Source organism: Durio zibethinus, chromosome 14 (assembly GCF_047325235.1).
Source record: "Durio zibethinus cultivar Kanyao isolate XHJ-2024 chromosome 14, ASM4732523v1, whole genome shotgun sequence".
In the NCBI taxonomy this organism is placed as follows: Eukaryota; Viridiplantae; Streptophyta; class Magnoliopsida; order Malvales; family Malvaceae; genus Durio; species Durio zibethinus.
The window spans coordinates 3,564,579-3,586,798 of record NC_143175.1 but is presented as its reverse complement, the minus strand read 5'-3'; the positions used below and the strand labels follow the sequence as shown (position 1 = coordinate 3,586,798).

Genomic DNA, 22,220 nt, shown 5'->3' with positions numbered 1-22,220 from the left:
AAAAAAAAGAGCTGGCTGCAAAAATCAAGGGGTAATGGACAGATCTATTGCTTGTGCAAGCATTGAGGGAATTGGTCCCCAAGCCATTAAACCAATCTCTTTCACAAAAACATGAAAAACACTAGTAGTAGGTTGTTTGTTGATAACTCATAAAATAAAACCCTAGAATTTTAAACAAAAAGGAAAAGGGCCAATAACCAAAATTTAAACATGAAAAAACCTAGTAATTGATAGTTCTAAATTGTTTTTTTTTTTTTTTCAGTTTTTTTTATTTCTAAGATCCCTTTTTAAACAAATCAAAATTTTTTCCAATCTCAATATTTTCTATCTACTAAATTATGATTAAGGATGACAACAGATCAGGACAAAACAAATTTTTATCCTTGATTTTAAAATATTTTATTTGACCAGACATCAATTATCATTTTTTATATTTGACTTCAATATGATGCATAATACATAAAACCGTTTTTAATCCGCATTTAATTCAAATTAATTTAATAAAATATTTATAAAATATTATGTTTAATATAAATTATATTTTAATTAAATAAAAATATAATATTTTTATTTAATACATATATTAAATTAAAGTATGTTAGCTACTTTCTTTTATTTTATTAATATTCAAAAAAAAAAATTTAGAGTCTAAGGAAGGATGATCGGTGAATGGTGTAGAGCAATCCTTCCTAAATAATTTGCATATCTTTAATGGAGTTTATTTGATTTAATATTATATTCTCTTCAAATGTGCTATTAATGACAACTAGAAACCCCTTTTATATTTTTTTAATATGACTTTTAACTATAAAAGATGTTACTATTAAAAATACATTACGATCATCTTACGTATAAACGTTATGTTTGGATAAATATAAATAAAAAAATAAAAAAAAAATATTGTAACTTTTGTTTAGATAATTAAATTAATAAAAGAAATGAAAGGAAATGAGTTAAAAGAAATTATAACAATCATTACTTGAATAAGAGTGAAAATGAAAGGAAATGATTCATTATAATAATTTTTTTTAATTATAATTTTTTATTATTTGTGATTTTAGAGTACTCATTGATCATGATATATTTGTTATCTTGTCTGACTTCACAGTTGCTACTATATCAATAGTTTTTAATCAAGTTAAATAATAAGATGTTTTACAAATATGCATTAATGAATTTTAAGCTAATCCAACATCTTGTAAACCCAATAAATATATCTATTTATATTCAATCATTCATCAAAATCAAATCACCAAAAAATTATAAAAAATTTTTATATTGGAATATATATATATATATATATATATATGAAACTTACTTGAAAAAAAAAATGGCTTTGAAAAAATTATAGGATGATTGTAATCTGTTTAGATTTTTTTGATTAGGTTTTTAGTATTAATAAAAAGATTGACATAATAGTCTTTTTATAATTTTTTTTTCAACTTTCATTTTCAAAGCTTTTTTTTTTAAATTGAGGTATTAAAAAAATTGAGTTTATAAGGAAAACCAAATGTTATTTGGTTTTCATCTCTTTCTTTTTCTTTAACGCTATATTTGAATAAATATTAATAAATGAAAGGAAATGAAAAGAAAATAATGAGAAAGAAAGTTTTTTTTTTTTAAAATGAAAGGATACATATAACTTTTATTTAGATAATTAAAATTAATAAAGGAAAGAAAAAGAAGAGAATCCTAAATTAAAATTAATAAAGGAAAGAAAAAGAAGAGAATCCTAACAATTATTGTTTGGATAAATAGTGAAAAAAAATGAAATGATTAATTATAATAATTTTTTTTAATTATAATTTTTTATTGCTTGTGATTTTGAAGTACTCTTAGATTATGATATATTTATTATCTTGTCTAATTTTAAATTTGTTGCTATATTAATGATTTTTAATCAAGTGAAACAGAAAAATATTTTATAAACATGTATTGATAGATTTTGAGTTAGTCTGTTATCTCATAAACTTAAAAAATATATCTATTTATATTCAACAATTTATCTAAATCAAATCACCAAAAAATTATAAAAAAATTATTATATTAAAAGATATATGTGAAACTTTACTTAAAAAAAGAGATAGTTTTGAAAAAATTACAAAATGATTATGATCTAGTTAAATTTTTTTATTAGATTTTTAATATTAATAAAAAGATGAATATAATAATCTTTTTATAAAAAATTATTTTCAACTTTCTTTTCCTTAACTTTTCATCCAAATTAAGATATTAAAAAAATTAATTTACAAGGTAAACTAAAATTTATTTGGTTTTCACTTTTTTTTTTAAATTAAAAATTTATCCAAATAAGAAAACGAATTTTTGTTTCTTTCACATTACTTTACTTTCTTTTTTTTTTCCCTTAATTTAAATACACTATAAATTAAATATTTATCCAAACAATAAAAAAAATTATTTCCTTCACTTTACTTTACTTTACTTTTCTTTCTTTCTTCTCTCCTCAATCCAAACACACTCTAAAAGTTTAGATGAAAGGACACCACCTAACTTTAGAGTCAAGACGTGCCGATAAGCATTGAACTTATAAATTCCTCGCAAAACAAAAAAAAAAAGACAGTTAGTAACGAAAATCTTATCAGTGACTTTTACGTCTAAATCTCATCCGTGACATGTTCCTCCTTCCTTAGTTTAGTTAGGGAACACAATATTTTTGCTTTTGTAACTGTATTGCATCTTTTGTCCAAGCCTCTGTTTATATTTGTGAATTTAACCACATTTTGAACTGAAAAAGTTTATGAACAATTCCCTTATAGTTGAAAATTCGAATCAAATACATATTTTTGTTTAACATAAAATTCAACATAATAAAAAAAATTAGAAATTCAAATTTTAATTCATTTGAAGAGGAATAATTATGTTAGACATACGAAAATTAAATTCAATAATTAAGGTATGTTTTTCATACTAAAAAAATCAATTCTATTAATGTAGTTTTGTTTCACATTTATTAAATATTGGATTTTTTGAAAGTTTATATTCAAATTTAGTCTATTCACCTATAGTTAATTAGTTTTAGATTAGATGTTTGCCATTTTATCATGTTAATTTATTTTATATTAAATGTTTAATATGATATTAAAATCAAATTTTATATGTTATTCTTATATGTTACTCCTACCTGTTATGCCTTTCAAAATTGTAACATATTAACAGATATACTTCTATCACCGTTTACTCATAATAGAAGCTTATTAAAGTGATATTATTTAATTTTTATTAAATATTAAATTTTCTGTGAATTTATGTTCTAGTTACCCACTTCACTTATTATCATTTTTACTTTAAGTTGATAAGTGGAACGCTTAACAAGTTAAATTAGGATAATATTCAGATAAATACTTAAACTTCACAAAAAAATTAAAATAAATCCTTAATCTATTGCATGAAAAACTAAAAACTTTTATTTTATTCCAATTATATCCATTAAATATGAAAATAAGTGAATAAAATTTAATTACCATAATTATTAGAATAATATTTTTTTATGTATTTTTATCTAATTCATTTTAATCATGTTTGATACATAATATAATGAATAGGATAACATGATAATTAACTTATAATATACTTGATTTGCATCTATAAAATAGAATAAGATTATAAGGAAATTAATTATCTTTTCAGTATAAAATGATTTAATCCTCTCATAGTGAAAAAAAGATTATTTTTAATCCATAAAATTGAACTTATATATCTTATTATACCCTTAAAAATTATATCAATAATTTAAATTATATAAACTTTAAAAAATATAAGCACACATCAAACACAAAATAAAATAACATTATTTAATTTAATTCAATTTATAATATTATCTTATCTTATCTTATAATAATCTTATATACCCAACACACCCTTTATAGATTATCTCAGCCAACTCATAAGATTTTAACAAAATATGGGATATCTCAAATATGATTTTGACAAAATATAGGATATGTCAAACATGGAAAAGTATTTATTCGTCAAGTTTGAGACTTTCAATCCATATATACCTGACTCTATCTATTCAAAGGCCAACCATGTTTCACATACATCATCTCCTGACTGCCAAATATAAATAAAAACAATTAATGTTATGAATAACTCTAAATTATAATAAAATGTTTAATATAATATCTAAACTTTAAAAATTTTTAATGTAATACTTGAACTATGAATTTATTAACTAATGTGATACTCACACCAAATATGGTTAGCTTCAAACGATAATACATTATGCACAAATAATCCTTCAAATACCACATCAATTAACAAATTAATAATTCAAATATCACATCGAACATTTCATTATAATTAACATTAACCCAAATAAAAATAAAATAATGAGCAACAATACTTTTCTTGGCGTCACCACTCACCCATGTGCCTACAGCTCCTCTAAAACCTTGTAAGTAAAAGTAAACTCATATTCAAAGTGGATAAGGTGACAAAAGAAAATTGTATATATACATACATACATACATACATATATATTTAGAATTAGCCAACAATTGACAAAAACAATGTCGGCTGAAGCAATTGACAAAATAGAAAATTGTTTAATGAAGCCAGCAATTGAGTTAGCATCTAACAGAGAAAGGAAAAGCCTTTGTTTTCACATTAGCCACTAACCCCAACCTTCCACCAGTGTATCTTCTTGGGAAGGCTATTTTCATCAACCAAATAAATAAATGGCCTGGCTAATACAATGGGTTAAAGGGATCACATGCAACACCCTTTGCAATGAAACCAACTCATTCATATACAAAAACAACAGCACAAATATATGGCTTTCATAGTATTAGCATGCCAAGCAAAAATAACAACCAAAACAAATCCATGTTTGTTGGGGGGAAGTCATGAAAAGACCAAATCAGTAACTGTTAAAGAACATAACTGAATGATAAGAGACATATGGAGCACAGAGACAGGAATCACTTCCACCTCTTGTATCCAAAGAACTTGCCCTTATGTTTTCCAAACATGCCATGCTTCCAACGCTTCCCAAACTTCCCATGCTTAAATTTCCCATGTTTGAATTTTCCAAGACCATGGCCATAGTAACCCCAACGTCCAAGATGATGAGCTCCATGTGCCATATGGTGAGCCCCATAAGCAGCAGCCGCAGCAGCAGCTCCTCCAGCTACCAATGCTCCCACACCATGTCCATGCAAACCATGTCCTGTAAATTTTACTATTCAGGTCAAATGATGATATAAGATGAAAATGAAATACTATGTATATGTGAGTGAGCATCACTCCAGATCCTTTTGGGTTTTGAGAGTTAAAGAAAATGCAGTACATGAAAAACAAATCTATACAACTTTTAATTTAAAGCAAGATACTAAGTAAAAACCTTTTATATAAAAAAATGACAAAAAAATGACAATCAATAATAAGTTTGAAATCCAATATTATGTTCTTGCTCATTGCTGTTTGAAGTATGAAAAGAAACCAAAGCCCATAAGGGCTGCTCTAGGTAGGATTAACAACTTGAATCTAACAGAAACAATAAAACAGCCATAGGAAAATAAAGGGTCCTGGAGCATACCGGGATAACCAGCTGGTGGATATCCACTATGAGGTGGATAAGCTACCGGAGGGTAACCTCCGGGAGGAGGATATCCAGCAGGTGGGTGTCCGCCAGGAGGAGGATACCCTCCACCTGGCGGATACCCTCCTGGTGGAGGATATCCAGCCAGTGGGTAGCCTTGTGGGGGATATCCATGAGGGGGATATCCATAAGGAGGATATCCTTGTGGATGGTAAGATCCAGGTGGAGGATAATGTCCAGCAGCATAGCCAGCAAGATGAGAAAACAGCCCTTTGTCACTTGACTCGCCTTCATGCTTGTCCCTACCACCTCCCATTTTTCTTCAACTTGAAATTATTGAGTTTTGAGTAACTAGTCTGTTATGAGTTGAAAGAACAAAACATTATTGGCTGAAACAAACTCTAAAGGAAAATATTGAAAAGAAAATACTAAAAAAGAAATCAGTAACAAATGCTATCAAATGAGTACCATTATCAAGGCTTGGCTGGTTTCAAAAGTTGGTTCAAGCAAAAGTAAGATTGTGAGAGAAGAAAAAGGGTAATTCCTAGTTCTAAACATCTATATGTATGATATGCTTAACATTTCAGTATTCTCTTTCTTGTCTCTCATTCTTCCATTTAAGCAGACCAGAAACTAGGAAAAGAACAAAAAGTTTCAACAACAATCAAGTTCAATAATCTAATGTATTCTGAAGTCCCATTTATCGAACAGAGACGAGCCTTCCACTTCCATTAATAACGAATTAATGATTAAATAGCTCTACTCTCTCTAAATATTAATTAACATTATTAACTTGATCAGAATTCTATACAGTAAAATGAAGGCATCAGAAAAGATCCTAGAATCAGATCAAGAACGATACTACATACTAGTAGAGAAATTTAACATTATGACATTTTAGAATACTATGAATATAGCATACTAATAACTTCAAAATGCATCTTTTAAGGTATTGGAAGATAGCATTAGCACGTAATGAAATCAGAAAAAATTTGCTGATGCTGAATCAATAATGACAATAAATTTACAAAATAAAACAATCATATTGAGAGTATATAAAAAAAGAGTCATAGACTAGCTATTATTTCTTTAGATTGACTTTACAATGTATTGCCATCAATATGGATGCTTTTTTTTCATGAAAGATTCACAAGCACACCATACATATATTCTTCTTCTCTGAATTTACCATCTGCCATAGTAAATGTATTGGATCTAAAGGGACATACATACATACACGAGTGTTTTTATGCATATTTGCAGATACATACATACATGCATGTCTATATTCTTACATAAAAACACACCTACATAGTCCTTTGGCAACAAGGTGACATGGCAGATATACATACATGTGTCTGCAAATATGCATACATGATTAAACATACATACAGACAAAAAAAAAAACACCCAGAAGATCAAACAACACATGCGCCATTCTTTTAATGGTATTTGAGAAAAAAAAAAAATCCCGTAGTTAATAAAGGATTAAAAAAACCAGCAAAAACGAAAGATATCGAAATTATGGATTAAACCCAAAACTAAAAACACCCCAAAAACAAGAAAGAAGGGGAAATGATTACACAGATTGAGAGAAGAGGGAACCAAAAATTGTGGAGCAAAGCAAAGAAAGATCCTTGAAAACGAAAGACATGAGGTAAGAGTGCGAGAAGGCTGCGGGTTTTTACCTTGTTGTAGGGGATTCTTTAGATCCGAAAACTCCTCTCCTTTGGCTTTGCAATAAAAAATATTATCGAAGTGAATTTCATCGACGGAGATGTTTTGAGGGAGAGTTACTAGTTTTCCGAGAAATATTTAAAGAAAAGATGGGAAAGTAGAAAGAAAAAAAAAAAGATATCCAAAAAATCTAAATTGTTGGGTACGTTTTTTCGACTTTAGTTTGTACAAGTTATTTCAACGCGGTTGCTTTCAAGGTGACGCTCATCACGTAGTAGTTACCGAGCTGGTACCTGCTCGCTGCTTTTTGTTCCTTATTTTAATTGTTTTTTTAATATTATAAAATTAATTTTTTATAATGTTAATGCATCATATTTTTCATTTTCAAAAATAAAAATACATATAAAAAATTAAGACTATAAAAATATAAAAATAAAAAATTATTTTAAAACACCTCAAAAAAATGAACAATTAAAATAAGAAGGAAAAATATATCTTTTTTCTCATTTTAATTTTTCTTTTAATCAGTAAATAATATTCACTTTTTTCTTTATTTTTTTATAAAAGTAAATGAAATAAATTTAAAGTAAAAAAAAAAAAAGCAAAACGCTGGTAAAAGTAAAATTTTACCATATGTTTTTCTTTAGTTTTTTATTTTATTTGACAGACGTGATAAATTTGTTTGAAGGATACATGCGTTTTATGTTCAATGATAGTAACTGTTTTTCATGTTTCACGAAGAATTTAGTGAAGTTGTGGTGCAATTGCATGATTTATTTACAATACCATTTATTCAAATAACATTATTGCTTTTTACGTCACAATATCTTAAAAAAAAAATTGTTATTTTGTCTTAAGGAACTGTTTCATTAATTAAAATATAGTTAAATAAAACATTTGATAAATAGCTTGTGAATAAATCTAGGGTTTATATTTATTTATTAAATTTAATAGATGATCATAAATAATATTTCAGAATTAATTAATTAAATAAATAAATTATAAACATAATAAATTTTCTTCATATTTGTTTCATTTAGTTATAAAAAATAGGGCATTTGTTGAATAGTTCATAAACATTTTTATTTTTATTTTTATTCTTTTATTAAATTAACAAACAATCATAATCTACATTCTAAAATTTATTAATTAAATGAATAAATTATAAATATAATAATTTTGCCACTTTTTTTTACAAAGACTTGCTTCTTTTCTTGTTGTTCTTGATAACAAGTTTCGTCTTCGAGATCAGAGGTGAATAAAAAAGATTTTTTATTTACATATTTTTTTATCTCGTGTTTTTAATATTGTGCTATATGAATACAGCCATGTGAATATTATTCATTTGTCATGTTAATTATTATTTTTATTCTCTTAATGTAAGCATCATTAATTTAACATTTCAACCATTTATGAACATTATTCCATATTTAATTAATTAAATAAATAAATCACAGCCATAATAAATTTTGCTCATATTTGATTCATTTAGATGTAAAAAATAAAGATTTATTAAACAATTTATAAACATATTTGTTTTTAGTCGTTTATTAAATTTAATAAATAATTACAACTTACATTCTAAAATTTGTTAATTAAACAAACAAATTATAAATATAATAATTTTGCTATTTTTTTCGCAAAGACTTGCTTCTTTTCTTGTTGTTCTTGATGACAAGTTTTCGTCTTAAAGATCGGAGTTGAATAGCAAAGACTTCTTACTTAAATATATTTTTATCTGCAGTTTTTAATATTATACTATATAAATACTACCATGTAAAATATTATTCATTTGTCATGTTAATTATTATTTTTATTCTCTTTATATAAGCATCATTAAATGTTTTTCTTTTTTAACTTTGGGTGAAAGTATTTTGATTATTCATGAAATTAATCATTTATGAATCTATAATATTCATAAATTCAATTAATTATGAATATGTATTTAATATTTTGTGTCATTTAAAATTTAAATTTAGATTCATATTTACAATTAATTAATTATAAATCAGATCCCAAATTGAATAGATTTAATTATTTATCAACTTAAAATTCATAAATTTATGATATTAATGAATTCAATTAATCACGGATGAATGGATTTAGCGTTAAATATAATTTAATATATATTAACATATTCATTGATCAATATAAATATATATGAATCAAATCAACATATTAAATCTACAACAACACACAAAATATAAGCTAATATATATATCTATATGTATAGAAGTTTTTCATATTTTTTATATCATTTATTTATTTCAAAGAAAATTGTTACTACAACCATTAACATTTTAATCTATATCTTGGGTTTTTTTTTTTTTTTTTTTTCCTGCTTAAACTTAAGCCCAGTGCTAAAGGTGGAGAATCTTGATGCTCATTCTTTTATAAACATAATAATATAATGTAATATTGAAATAGATTAAATGGTATAATTATTTTTTAAAATATTAAGTAAATTTTAAATTTCAGCACTTGTTATAATTTTTATTTTAAATTACGATACCTTTTATACATAAAATTTATAAATAAAAAAAATTAATGTAGAAAGTGGTACATTATTTTTTATATCATATATTTATATAAATATATAAAGATAAAATAAAAAATTAAGGTGGAAAAGGGTACAATATTTTTTATGCAATTATATATGATAGTCGTTGATAGTGTATAGATGCTTTTTGTTGGATTTATTTCAATAAATTTATAAATAAAGCCAAAAAGGATTGACAGATTCCAAATTCCAAAATTTATCATAGAAAATACAATGAAATTTGACGATGTGGGAAGCGCCAGGTGGCTTCTTGAGGCACGTTGGTGTGCCAAACGAAAACTTTAGAATATATTCCAAGACAATTGGAATATTTGAAACATTTTCTTTTCATTATTCGATATTATCACTAAAAAGAAGTTCTTTTATCAAGTCAATTTAAGCTTAATTTAATATGGTTGTTGAAAATAATTTTTTTTTCAATTTAACCGATAAATATTTGTTAATTTAAACCAGGGTTTGAAATTGTCCAGCCATCAACTGTTAGGGCCAACAATGAAATCGATAGTAACTTTTTTATGAAAAAAATATAAAGATAAATAGATTATAAAATTTTTCAAGCCAAGACAAAAATTTATCATATTTTTTAAAAGTTTTAAAATAACGAGATAGCAAATTAATAATAAAAAAGATATCATAAAATTTTAAAATATAGATTCAAATCTATTGTATGTAAATTTAATTTATTTTTTAGTTAATTAATTAATTAATTAATTATTATATATAGATATAATATTTAATTATGGTTATAATTTATATTTATAATTTAAAAATTAGTTCAAAATATTTTTAAAACCTTTTTTTTTAGATTGAACGTATCTTAACCATTGATAGTTCAAATTGGAAGCCCGATAAAACCATCTATTCAGACCCCCAAATGGATTGTAAATCAAACAACCATTGTTTTGTTAAGCTGAATTTTCTTGTTACTCTTATTCTAATCTTCTTAGTCGTGGACCAAAATGAAACATTTGTTTTTTATGTAGATTTTTATAACTTATTGTGTTATGAAATAGTAATTATTTTGAATTAAAAAGTAAAAGTCAAATTGAACACTATATGCATTAAGTTTTTTGCATCTTCATGCACCAAGGATTTTCAACAGTGGCTGTTTGCTTTTTGTAAGTAAGGGCTTTAGCCTTTGAATTCATTAAAAAAGAAGCTTTGAAGTTTTAAATTAACAAAATGGACTAAGGCCTAACCAGATGATTGAGCCGCTCTTCTTTTCCGGTACAAAACTCCCTACATACATTCATGATCATTATTATTCTTACATCTTAAGTCACATAATTAAGAGTGTAAACGAATAAATCATGAATGAATTGTGACATTTCGTGATCTGTTTATTTAATTAATTATAAAATATTATTTGTGATTATTTGTTAATATTAATAAAAAAAATTAAATTCATTCACGAACTGTTTGCTGAACATTTTATTTGCTCTTATAAACGAATTGAAAATGAAAAAAATTTGTTAAGTCCATGATTTATTTGTTTAATTAATTAATTTTAAAATGTTATTAATAATTATTTGATAAAATTAATAAATAAATAAAAATTGAACACATTTATTAATGATTCGTCAAACATTTTATTTATTTACTCACTATCTAATTTTAAATGTTCAAGATGAGAGAGCCATATGCCTCCATACCCTTTACAATACTCTGCCCCAACATTAACCTAACTGCTCAATATCATAATGGCATGCATTATTGGATAATGAAAGCCGTTTACAAATTATAAATTCCTAAAGCCTATTCAATGTTATCGATCATCATCTGAGTCCAAATATGGGAGGACAAAATGCAAAAGCCCATTTATTATGCAAGGTTCCAAGTATTGATTATTGGTTCAGATTCTAAAGGACTTAAAAATCAGTAAGCAGGTTATAGGGAAAAGCCACCTCATCTCTCAAACTCTACATGGCTACAATGGTTCTCATCAGTTATGAATACTTGGGAAAAGGAATGAAGTAGCTAACATGTTTTCATTATGTATCAATCATCTCTCTATGATTTGAAATAATTAGCAGCAATTAGCAGATATAATATAGGGATTACCACTTCCAATATCCACCATAATTGGCAATGTTGGATCCCGGCAGACTTCACACCAATCAGCTACAGGCACTGGCACCTACCCAGAATCTAATGATTTGAGACTCCATTCAACAGTAAACCTTTCATACCAAGCCAAGAAGCATTAACAACAGAAGCCAATAAGACGAAACCATTACTGCCAGGAGATAATGTATGATTGATTACCTACAGAGAAAGATGAACTGAGATGGTTGACATGTGACCTGATTCTTACGTGACCCAACTCCTGCATTCAAATAATGGAGGGCAGAAAACACCATTATGATAAAAAGAGAAAAAAATTATAACCTATTATAAATATATAATTAAAAGAGAAAAAATTTAACAAACCATTATCATAAAAAGAGAAATCTTGATGACCCATAATCATGAAAAGATAAAACTTGATAATGAAGAGAAAGAAAAGGGTACCTGAGAAATCTTGTCAGTGAGGTTAAGATGATGTATTGAGACCATTGTATGGTTCTACGGCTGTTGTAGAGCAACGGATACATCATCTCCTCAACAAATCAAATCTGAGATACTCATGTGAAAAAGAAAAAAAATCATTTTTCATTTTCCTCTGAAATCTTTAATTGATTTGCCTCATTATTCCCCATTGTTACTTTGTTAATCATATCTCAAGTGAGAGGATAAAGGATAAAATACTTCTTCATTGTTAATTTGTTACCAAAGCAAAATATTGGACTCAATTGTTGTTGTGGGAAAATTTTTTTTCTTTTTCATGAAGTTGTGGGAAATTTTTTTTATTGATGGTAAAATATTCATTTTCTTTAATTTAATCATATGAAAATGAAAATTTCTCACTATCTTTGTTCTCTCATAACTAGATTTTGATGTTAAACAACAACTATGAAGGAGGATGAGTCAAGATAAAGAAATGAATCCCTTTCTTAAACTCAACTCAATCTAATCAGAATGTTTTGCATTTTAAAAAAATTATTTTATGATTAAATGGGTATTTTATTTAAGCCACCAGGCATATTCAAGCATAAGTGCTTAATGCTTTATTCATAGTTCATGTAGTTTATTGAAGACAAATAATGGCATGGAAGATTCGACAGGTATTCTTTACATCTATCGTCATTTGGTTTTGCATAATAATATATTTATTCTATCAATATGAAATTTATTCAATCAATTAAAATTTATTTTTTTTAATAAAAATTATTGGGTTCGAGTCTTATCGGTGATTATTTGTTAGAATCATTTTGAATGTATAATTTACAATCACTTGTTTTAAATTATTAGATAAAACACATCTTATCTTGATTTAACTGAACAATTTATTTATCTCAAAATTTTTTGATTAAAAAAAAATTGATTTCGTTTAGTTCATGATAAAGTTTTGTTAAATTATTGCCTAAAAATTCATCATTAAACTTGAATATCATTTTTAATATTTTAATATTATTTAACTGGAGATCTAAAAGAATGATATAAGTTTTTTAAAGAAAATACTTTGGGAACTGATCACTTTTTTTTTTTCAGTAAAATTCAGTGTGTAATTTATCTTGGAACTTAATGAGTGAAATTTAGGGATAAAGTAATTTTAGATTTTACTCAATTTTTAATTAATTTAAATAAATTTATTTATATTAAATTAAATAAATTAATAAAACATTATTTTCTTATGATCTCTTAAATTTCGAATCCAAATTTTTATTTATATACATTAAAATACTTGAGAGTTATGGGTAATTAAATTCACCATTATCAATTAAAAATAAATTAAATTATGGGTTTTTTTTTTAAATTTAGTCTTTTTACATAATATTAAACAATTAACTTAAAAAGGGTTAAAATTTTAATTAATTGAAAGTTTCATCTTGAAAAAAAACAAGGGGTTAATAATATATTTTTATATAACTCAAAATCTAACGAATATTTTTGGTATAATTTTTTAATTATAAAAAATATGTAAATAAAATTTTTAATCTATTTTTCACACTAAAATAAAAAAAAATTATGGAAATAAGGCTGTAAATTGGAAATAAAAAAAATGGTAGCCGTCTCTCTCTCATCCTCAGGTAATCCTTCTTCCCCTTATCCTCTTATTTATCACGATAAACCGATTACCCTAATGTCAAAGTCTCTTCTTTTCTCTTCTCTTCTTCTCCTTCCTTATTTCCATCCGCTTGGCACTGCCTGGAGACAGATAAACAATACCCATTTTTTCCTTTTTCCTTTTTCTCTTCTTCAAATGGACAATATCAATGGTTTGTTAAAGGAGAAAACACAATTTACTTTTGTTTTTATTTAAGTTATCAGTGAGAAGCCGGAAAGAAAGTGAAGAGCAAAGGGGAGAGGATGTCTTGTTTGTTGCCACAGTTCAAGTGCCAACCTGTCATTTTCTCTATCCAATTCAGACCTCACCACTCTCACCATTGTAAGTTTCACACTTAAAAGATGCCTTTGTTTCAATTATAATTCAAACGGGTAGTTGATATATGCATATATATATGTTTTTAACTAGATTGAAAGTTACTTTATTCAGTCTGAACTAAACTGGTTGTGCATTAGTTTTTTTACTAGTTTTGAATTTGGTTGAGTGTTACTACTCATAAATGCATTTGTTTTCAATTAAAATTGAGTTGGGTAGTTGTTATATTTTTCTATTGGATTGAAAAGCTAGAGACTTTATTTGATCAGAAGTGAAATGGGTGTGCTTTGCCTTTTGTGCTAGTTTTGAGTGGCATTCTCCACCATTTGATTTATGTCAACCTTAATTTTAATTTGTGTGCTTTGTTTTTGGTAGTAATTTCAATGTCAGAAAGTCAATGTCTTTATTTCAATTACAACTATGAAGGCCCTATAGCAGTTAATTGGACGAATTTTATTCTGATATGCTCGCAAATGCCTTTTATTTCTACCATAATTATCAGTTTTTGTTGAATTTGTGTATTTTCATATGGTAGGCTGCCTTCTTTTAACCTGATATCTGAAACAAGAGTGGATTTAATGTGGCTTTGTTGCTTTTATAACAATGCAAGTTATGCCAATGCCACTTCATTTTTGCTCTTAATGGTTTTCAATGAGCATTACCCACATTTCTATTGTTAATGCCTTGCGTAAGGACTAAGACTGAACTGTCTTCCTGAGCATTCGAGGAATTAATTACCTTCATTTGGCTTGGTTTGTTAATTTGGCTATAGGGATTACATATAATTTGCTATTTCCTTTGTTGCTAATTTTTTAATTGCTGTTGCTAGAATGGTTAAATACTTTTCTGCTAAGTAACACGCTTGTGGCAAGTTTACTGATCCTCTTAAGGTTTGTGGATTGATCTTTGTGGGCTTAGGTGCTTGTTATTCATATGTTTGTATCTTTCTCATTAGAATATAAGAATACATTTACAAATTAGTTTGTCTTTTTTGGTGCAATATTTCTGATGCCCCTCCTTTACCACTTCCCTTAATGAGTAGATCCTGGATAAAATTTTTGTAGTTTGTAATGCTTTTCTTTGCATCATCATTTGTATTTGTATGATTATTTAATGTAAAGCTTTAAGGATTCTTTGGTTTGTAATGGTATCATTTGTCATTATTTGTTTCTTCTCATGATTTCTTGGCTGAATCTGCAGCAAAACATAAAGAATCTATATGTTTCCAAACACAATGTGTTTTATCTACCACTTTACCATCAACATCAACAGTGACAACTGCAGTGCTTGATGTAGAGAAGCTAAGATTACCATATTTTGAAGCTTGTCCAAATTCAGTTGTGGCGGATAGACCATGGACATATACAGGGGCAACCGGTCTGCTCTCAGAGGTCAGTATTGTTCGTTTGAGGATATGGACTTGAGAATTTCAGTTAAAAAAGTAGATTATTAGCTATTGAACATCTGAAATAGACATGTTTTCTTCCTTCATCTAGTTCATTGCCTCTAGATGAACTAATGAATGATCTATTGCATATGAAGATCATGCTAGACAATGAGCCTGTTACTTTCAAGGAATTGCATTTTGGTTATAAGCGTATAAGTTTTTCTGTAGACCCATTTGAAGGTGTGTTTATTCCAGCAATTCTGTTTCCTCAGTGATTTTCTAAAAATTGAGCCAATTCATAATCTCTGGATGATAGGTAATTATTAAGTTCTCTTCTTAGTTTCTTCATTCTGGGCTACTGAGTTTTGGCCATATTGTCAATTCTGAAGATTACTTTCAGTGGCAATTGTCTTGCTGTGCCTTGTCGTTTCAGCCTGTGTTTAGAATTATAGTGTCTGGTTGAATGATCTCTTTATCAAAGAGTAAAAATTTACTACAGAATTTTGGTGCTTGTTATGAGGTCATAACACGATGTGTGTGATACAGTTTCAATTTCATGTCTTTGATATATATACAGGCAAGCTATGGAGCAACTGAAAATCTTCTTACAAGTGATGAGGATGTAATTGCTGCTGCAGCTGCTGAGGCAGTAGCTCTTGCACGAGCAGCTGTTAAAGTTGCCAAGGATGCTGCCTTGATGGTTAAGAACCGCAGTTCTGCAAAAACAGAAATGAAATCTGCAGTGTCATCTGTGACTGATATTTGCACATCCAAGTGGGCTCTGTTTACTGAAGCAGAGAGGGCTAGTATTGTTGGAGATTTCCTCACAGATGAAAGTGAACTGGAAGAAAATGATTCAGAGCAACATTTGACAAAAGAATCTGATGAACTAGAGCCCACAAATGAAGAACTTGAACTTCTTGAGGAACGATTATCCAGAAGTATAGCAGTGAGGTCAAAGCGCCAACCAGAACGAAAAGCCAGAAGAACAAAAGCAGCAGAGAAGGCTGCTGCCAACATTGTTTCTGTGAAGTCCGGTTCTACCAGCAGAAAGAGGCGCGGTGCTTTACAAGATGTAGACTACTCTGATCCATTGCGTTACTTGAGAGGGACTACCAGTACTTTCAGGCTTCTCACTGCTAATGAAGAACTTGAGTTGTCGGAAGGAATACAGGTATGATAATTTGACAGGGATATTGGTAAATTAAGACTCTTAGGGAGATAAAATTCCTGCAATTGCTTAATCTATCACCAAAGGTGCATTTTTTACCTTGGATAGTAATCCGAGATGATGCCATGAATGCCCTGAGATTTCTGAACATAAAGCTTGTGTGCTGTGTGCTTGTGTTCTCCGGGCATCATAGACCATCAATGTTGTAATTGGCTCATCCAAATGGTTTATTAAAAGATTATTAAATCATTCTTGTTGCACTATGAACTAAAACTTTGATGTGTACTTGTACCTTCTTGATTTTGTAAGTTTCTAATTTCTCCTTGTATCACTAACTTCAGGATCTACTGAAACTGGAAAAGCTCCAGGAGGAGCTTGCAGAGCGATGTGGAGGACAGCCAACCTTTGCACAGTGGGCTGCTGCTGCTGGAGTTGACCAGAAGACCCTGAGAAGGCGCTTAAATTATGGTGTGCTTTGCAAGGACAAAATGATTAAAAGCAACATACGGCTTGTTATTTCAATTGCAAAAAATTATCGGGGAGTTGGAATGAATATCCAAGATCTTGTTCAGGTATGCGATCTCCAACATGCAGCTGAACGAGTTGTGTTTCTCATGAGAATGGAACTGTGAAAAAATTTAAAAAAAAAGAAAAAGAAAAGAGAAAGAGCAAAGAAATGGCTTTAGCTTATGCTTTTAGAGTCTGAATCTTGCTGGTTCACTCACAGGAAGGATGCCGGGGCCTTGTAAGAGGTGCTGAGAAGTTTGATGCTTCTAAAGGTTTCAAGTTCTCAACTTATGCTCACTGGTGGATTAAGCAGGCTGTACGGAAGTCTCTCTCGAATAAGTCAAGGACTATTCGCCTGCCAGTAAGTTATAGTGTTCTGGTCCTAATGCATTGCCATTTGGAAGTGTCAATGACAAATAAGATTCTACCAAATACTTTCATATTGAATCACTTTTTTGATGATAAATGTAGTTAGTATAATACTTTCATATTGTATCAATTTTTTGATGATAAATGCAGTTACTATTGAAGTATGTATCAAATTTGTTAACTTTTTCAATTTTTGTCTTTGCAGATTCACATGGTTGAGGCAACATATAGAGTGAAGGAGGCTAGAAAGCAGTTGTACAGTGAAAATGGAAGACAGCCTGACAATGAAGAGGTTGCAGAGGCAACTGGGCTCTCCATGAAGAAGCTTGCTGACGTTCTACTCGCACCGAAGCCTCCTAGATCTCTTGATCAGAAGATTGGGATCAACCAAAATCTCAAACCTTCGGTCCGTCCTATGTCAAATCTGGCAATTTCTTTTCAACCTGTAATCATTATTGCACTTGATTTTGTTTTGTTTTCTGATGGGACTATGTTAATTTTGTCCAGGAAGTAATTGCTGATCCTGAAGCAGAAACACCAGAAGATATGCTGATCAAGCTGTTCATGAAGAAGGATCTGCATAAGGCGTTGGACGGTCTGCGTCCAAGAGAAAGGCAGGTGATGAGATGGAGGTTTGGAATAGAAGACGGAAGGATGAAAACTTTGCAAGAAATCGGGGAGTCAATGGGTGTAAGCAGAGAAAGAATCCGGCAAATTGAGTTGTGTGCCTTTCGGAACTTGAAGAACAAAATGAGAACAAAACATTTGCACCAATATTAGCTTTCGTATGCCTAAAAAGATCCAGGATTCAGATTACTGATGAACCTACTAGCATCCATAGTTGAGGATCAAAAGGCTTGTTTAAGAAATTCTTATTTCTTTTTCATTAGCCAGCGGTACAAATTTATCTTCCCCTTTAGGTGTACCTGCAAATGTCTGTTCATTGAAAACATAGTTTTTTGAAGCATTTCACAAAATTTTTTTTATGTACCAGAGACATAAAATTCAGGCACCAAAAACAACTTTTTTTTTTCATTACTTAATTGTCACATGAAGGTTATGTTTGATTCAATGTCTGGGATTGTTGTCAATTTTGAAAATAATACAATTCAACGGAAAATTAACATACTTCTATGTAATCAGAAACAAGTTGCTTAGAATGGCATAACTCTGGTACATCATAACATGGCAAAACATTAGAGCTTATGAATGGTGTATCAAATTCTGAATGCGAAGATTTTAGTTTAAAAATGCCACTTAATTTAGTTGACTGTGTCACTGTTAAACTAGTTGACTTGTATGTTGAATGCGAACAAGTTGAGTTGACCGTACGGTATTAGTTTTTAATATGCAATGAAATTAATTTTTGTGAAATTATAGTTATTATAATGATGAAATTGAATATTATAATAAAAAATTAAAATTAAAATTAAAATATGTATTTAAATTTAAATTTGATGATAAAAAAATCTTTTATTTTAATTTTACATTAAAAGAAACAACTGCTTTAAATAGAATAATTAAAATTTTTTTAAATTTTAAATAATGTAATTGAAAACCTTTAACTGCGTCCTTGAAGTGCTATCCAAATGCATTATAAGATACAATTGGGAGAAAAAAAGAGCTTAGATTTCATCTCATTAGATCATGAAGAAATTCAAATACACTCTTAATTGTATTGTTAGAAACTGAACTAATGTACATTTCTAAAACTTCAATTGCTATTAAATATTATTTTTCTAATTTGGATACTAAATTATACAATTTAAAATAATTTAAGTGGGATTTTTATAATAAAGTCTCAATTAAAATTAACAAAATGTCTAAAAAAATACACTCCTTGTCAATTCTCCGCGGCATAACGTGTCGGTTTCCCTAGTTGGAGAAAGTTATAGAATTCTCTTAAATTAGGAGCCCAACACGTCAGAATAAATAAATAAATAATAAATAAACAACGCAAATAAATATACACATCAACTCCTCCAAACGCAGAAAAAGTCCAGAAAGCTGTGATTCCTCCTTTTAGCAGAAAAGCAAAAAAAAAAAAAAAAAGGGGAAATATGGCCCTAAATCCTCAGTTATTCCCAAATGGTATGCCGGTTCCTTTCACCAACGAGATGTTCGTTCTCGTCAGAGATGGCGTTGAGTTCGAAGTAGACAAGATCCCCGGGTACCCTTTTTTTGTTTTAATTTTTAATTTTCTCTTTTAGGGTTTTTTTTTTTGGTTTTAGGTAAGAATAAGATGAGGACCTGGATCAATTCAATTGGTTATGGTTTTGGTATTTTTCAGATCTCAGGGAGGTCGTGTTAAAGCAAGGGGCACAATTTACTTGTCCAATGTAAGGATGGTCTTTGTTGCAAGTCAGCCTGTTGGGAATTTCTTTGCTTTTGATATGCCTCTGGTACGTCATCCTCTCTTTTTTGTTTTGAGTCATAAAATTTGGAGGCGGATAGGCTGCTTCAACACTTTTTCAGGAGCCTAGATATTGCTTGGGGGTTTTTGGTAGCATGGACGAGGCGCCACTGGTGCTCAAACCCAAGGCGTCTTATTATAAGACGAACAAGCTGACTGATTGAATCAATCCCTTGTTGCCCATTAATATTGCCTTCATGTTCATGGCATATGGCTTAGCTTTGCTTCTTTGCATAACATACCTTCTGGCATCTATTGTTCTTATGACAACCACTTTGCTATAGCTTCCTTTGCTTTTGTTGCTTGATAGTTTTTATGTTTGAACTCTAATATTGAATGGCTTATGAGATCTAAGTTGATAAAGTAGTTTTTAACAATGATTCTGTGAGGCATTGCATAATATCAGCCCTAATTTTTAGCTTGGATTTTGGTCTTGGATTTTGCTTTTTAAAACTATAAATTTATTGTTCTGTGTTCATTCTCCAATAATCTGAAGTTATAAAACCCGAGTCAATGTTAAATTGAGCATATGTGCCTTTTGCAGGCATTTGTTTCTGCTGTTGCCACCACTCTTATATCTTTGTTGTCAATCTTTTGGATGAAGTATCTTTGTTAGATTCTCCTGCAGATTGAGACTGATTCGTATATATTGATTTATGTTACTTAATGCAGCTTTATGTGCATGATGAAAAGTTTAACCAGCCAATATTTCACTGCAACAACATTTCTGGTCATGTGGAGCCTGTAAGTAAAATGGAACAACACCTTCTGCTGTTAACTCTTGGCAGATTTTTCAATAGTTCTTGAATATGTCGATTTTACAAAATTTTAGGTAGTTCCAGAAAACGAGCATAGGGCTCTCTACTCCACTCATTCCTTGAAGATTTTGTTCAAAGAAGGTGGCTGTGGAACCTTTGTTCCACTCTTCTTAAACTTGATTTCCTCAGTTAGACAATATAATCAACAAGTAAATCCCGCACCACAACCTCATATGGATCCTTTACAAGCAGCACAAACTCCTGTTGATGAAATGATGAGACATGCGTAAGTGACCTAGTTAGCTACCACATAGTATAGCATGACCGATTTCTTAAGTGTCTTACTAGTAAACTGTTCTCTCTGTTTTTGCAGATATGTTGACCCTAATGATCCAACCAGAATCTTTTTACAACAGCCAACTACAGAGTCTCAGTTAAGGCGACGCACTTACCAATCCCATCCGGTTGAAGGCTCAATGTGATTTTGATCTTAGCCTTTCAAGATCATATTGTAAGAAACTTAAGCAATGTTTATTGTGTTGTGTAATTAATTGCTGCATAATGGCATCACATTATGGTACTATTTCATTTTCTTTGTTGTCCCTTGTCTTTACCAGAATGAGTGAATAACAGTTGCTTGTTTTTGTACGTTTCATGTTAATTTGTTGGTTAGCATTTTGGTTGGTTGTTATTGAATGGGAAATGAAAAAGAGGAAGGAAAAGGGTAAGCTGTGTGAGGCAGTGGAAAGAGGGTGATTGAGAAAGAGGTGAAAAATTGGGGACTAATGAGCAATTGGGTGAAAATAATCAGAGATTAAAGGATTATGAAATAATCATATCATCCAATGCTATACCATATATTTCTTTAAAGCATAAATTTAATTTTTATTTTGTAAATAATAAAGCATAGAAGGGAAAAAAAATAAAAATAAAAATATGTGATATTGAGGATGCGAATTTCACCTCGTCTTTCCCTTGCTAATTGAATCAGAATCATTTTTAAGTGATTGAATTTTAATGAACGATTGGAATATAATATATTATCGAATCTAAATGACAAATGTGAGGAAAATGAAATTTACTGACATATTAGTACTTACCGATATTTTAAATAAAATTTTTACATATTTTATATAAATATATAAAAATATTTATATTTATATATTTAAGAATAAAAAATAAGAGTTTTCTCGTCCAAAATTTTTAGCAAGAAAAAAGTTGACAAACTTAAATTTTCAATTGAAGTGATCAATTTATTTTAATTTGATTATTCTTGTTATTAAAAATATATTGATCTATTTCATTTATTTTTAAAAAAAATCAATTAGTTCGATT

General features: G+C 28.7%; 3 protein-coding genes across 3 annotated transcripts; 2 read left to right on the top strand and 1 right to left on the bottom strand.

Annotated features, from left to right (window-relative positions):
- Positions 1–4,743: 4,743 nt before the first annotated feature.
- On the bottom strand, positions 4,744–7,438 carry LOC111295243 (uncharacterized). The gene is made up of 3 exons (XM_022888649.2): positions 7,249–7,438; positions 5,558–5,916; positions 4,744–5,188 (listed from the first exon to the last, which is right to left on the bottom strand). The coding sequence occupies exons 2-3, from the start codon at positions 5,874–5,876 to the stop codon at positions 4,941–4,943; spliced, it is 567 nt and encodes a 188-aa protein (XP_022744384.2). The 5' UTR covers positions 5,877–5,916; positions 7,249–7,438; the 3' UTR covers positions 4,744–4,940.
- A 6,481-nt stretch (positions 7,439–13,919) lies between these two features.
- LOC111295467 (RNA polymerase sigma factor sigB-like) lies at positions 13,920–18,786 on the top strand. Its single transcript, XM_022888964.2, has 7 exons — positions 13,920–14,286; positions 15,481–15,671; positions 16,245–16,841; positions 17,180–17,410; positions 17,566–17,706; positions 17,920–18,120; positions 18,222–18,786. Exons 1-7 carry the CDS (start codon positions 14,208–14,210, stop codon positions 18,492–18,494), a joined length of 1,713 nt encoding a protein of 570 aa, XP_022744699.2. The 5' UTR covers positions 13,920–14,207; the 3' UTR covers positions 18,495–18,786.
- An 896-nt stretch (positions 18,787–19,682) lies between these two features.
- On the top strand, positions 19,683–21,533 carry LOC111293866 (UPF0664 stress-induced protein C29B12.11c-like). Its single transcript, XM_022886893.2, has 5 exons — positions 19,683–19,884; positions 20,005–20,116; positions 20,800–20,871; positions 20,960–21,171; positions 21,259–21,533. Exons 1-5 carry the CDS (start codon positions 19,775–19,777, stop codon positions 21,365–21,367), a joined length of 615 nt encoding a protein of 204 aa, XP_022742628.1. The 5' UTR covers positions 19,683–19,774; the 3' UTR covers positions 21,368–21,533.
- The last annotated feature ends 687 nt before the right edge of the window (positions 21,534–22,220 follow it).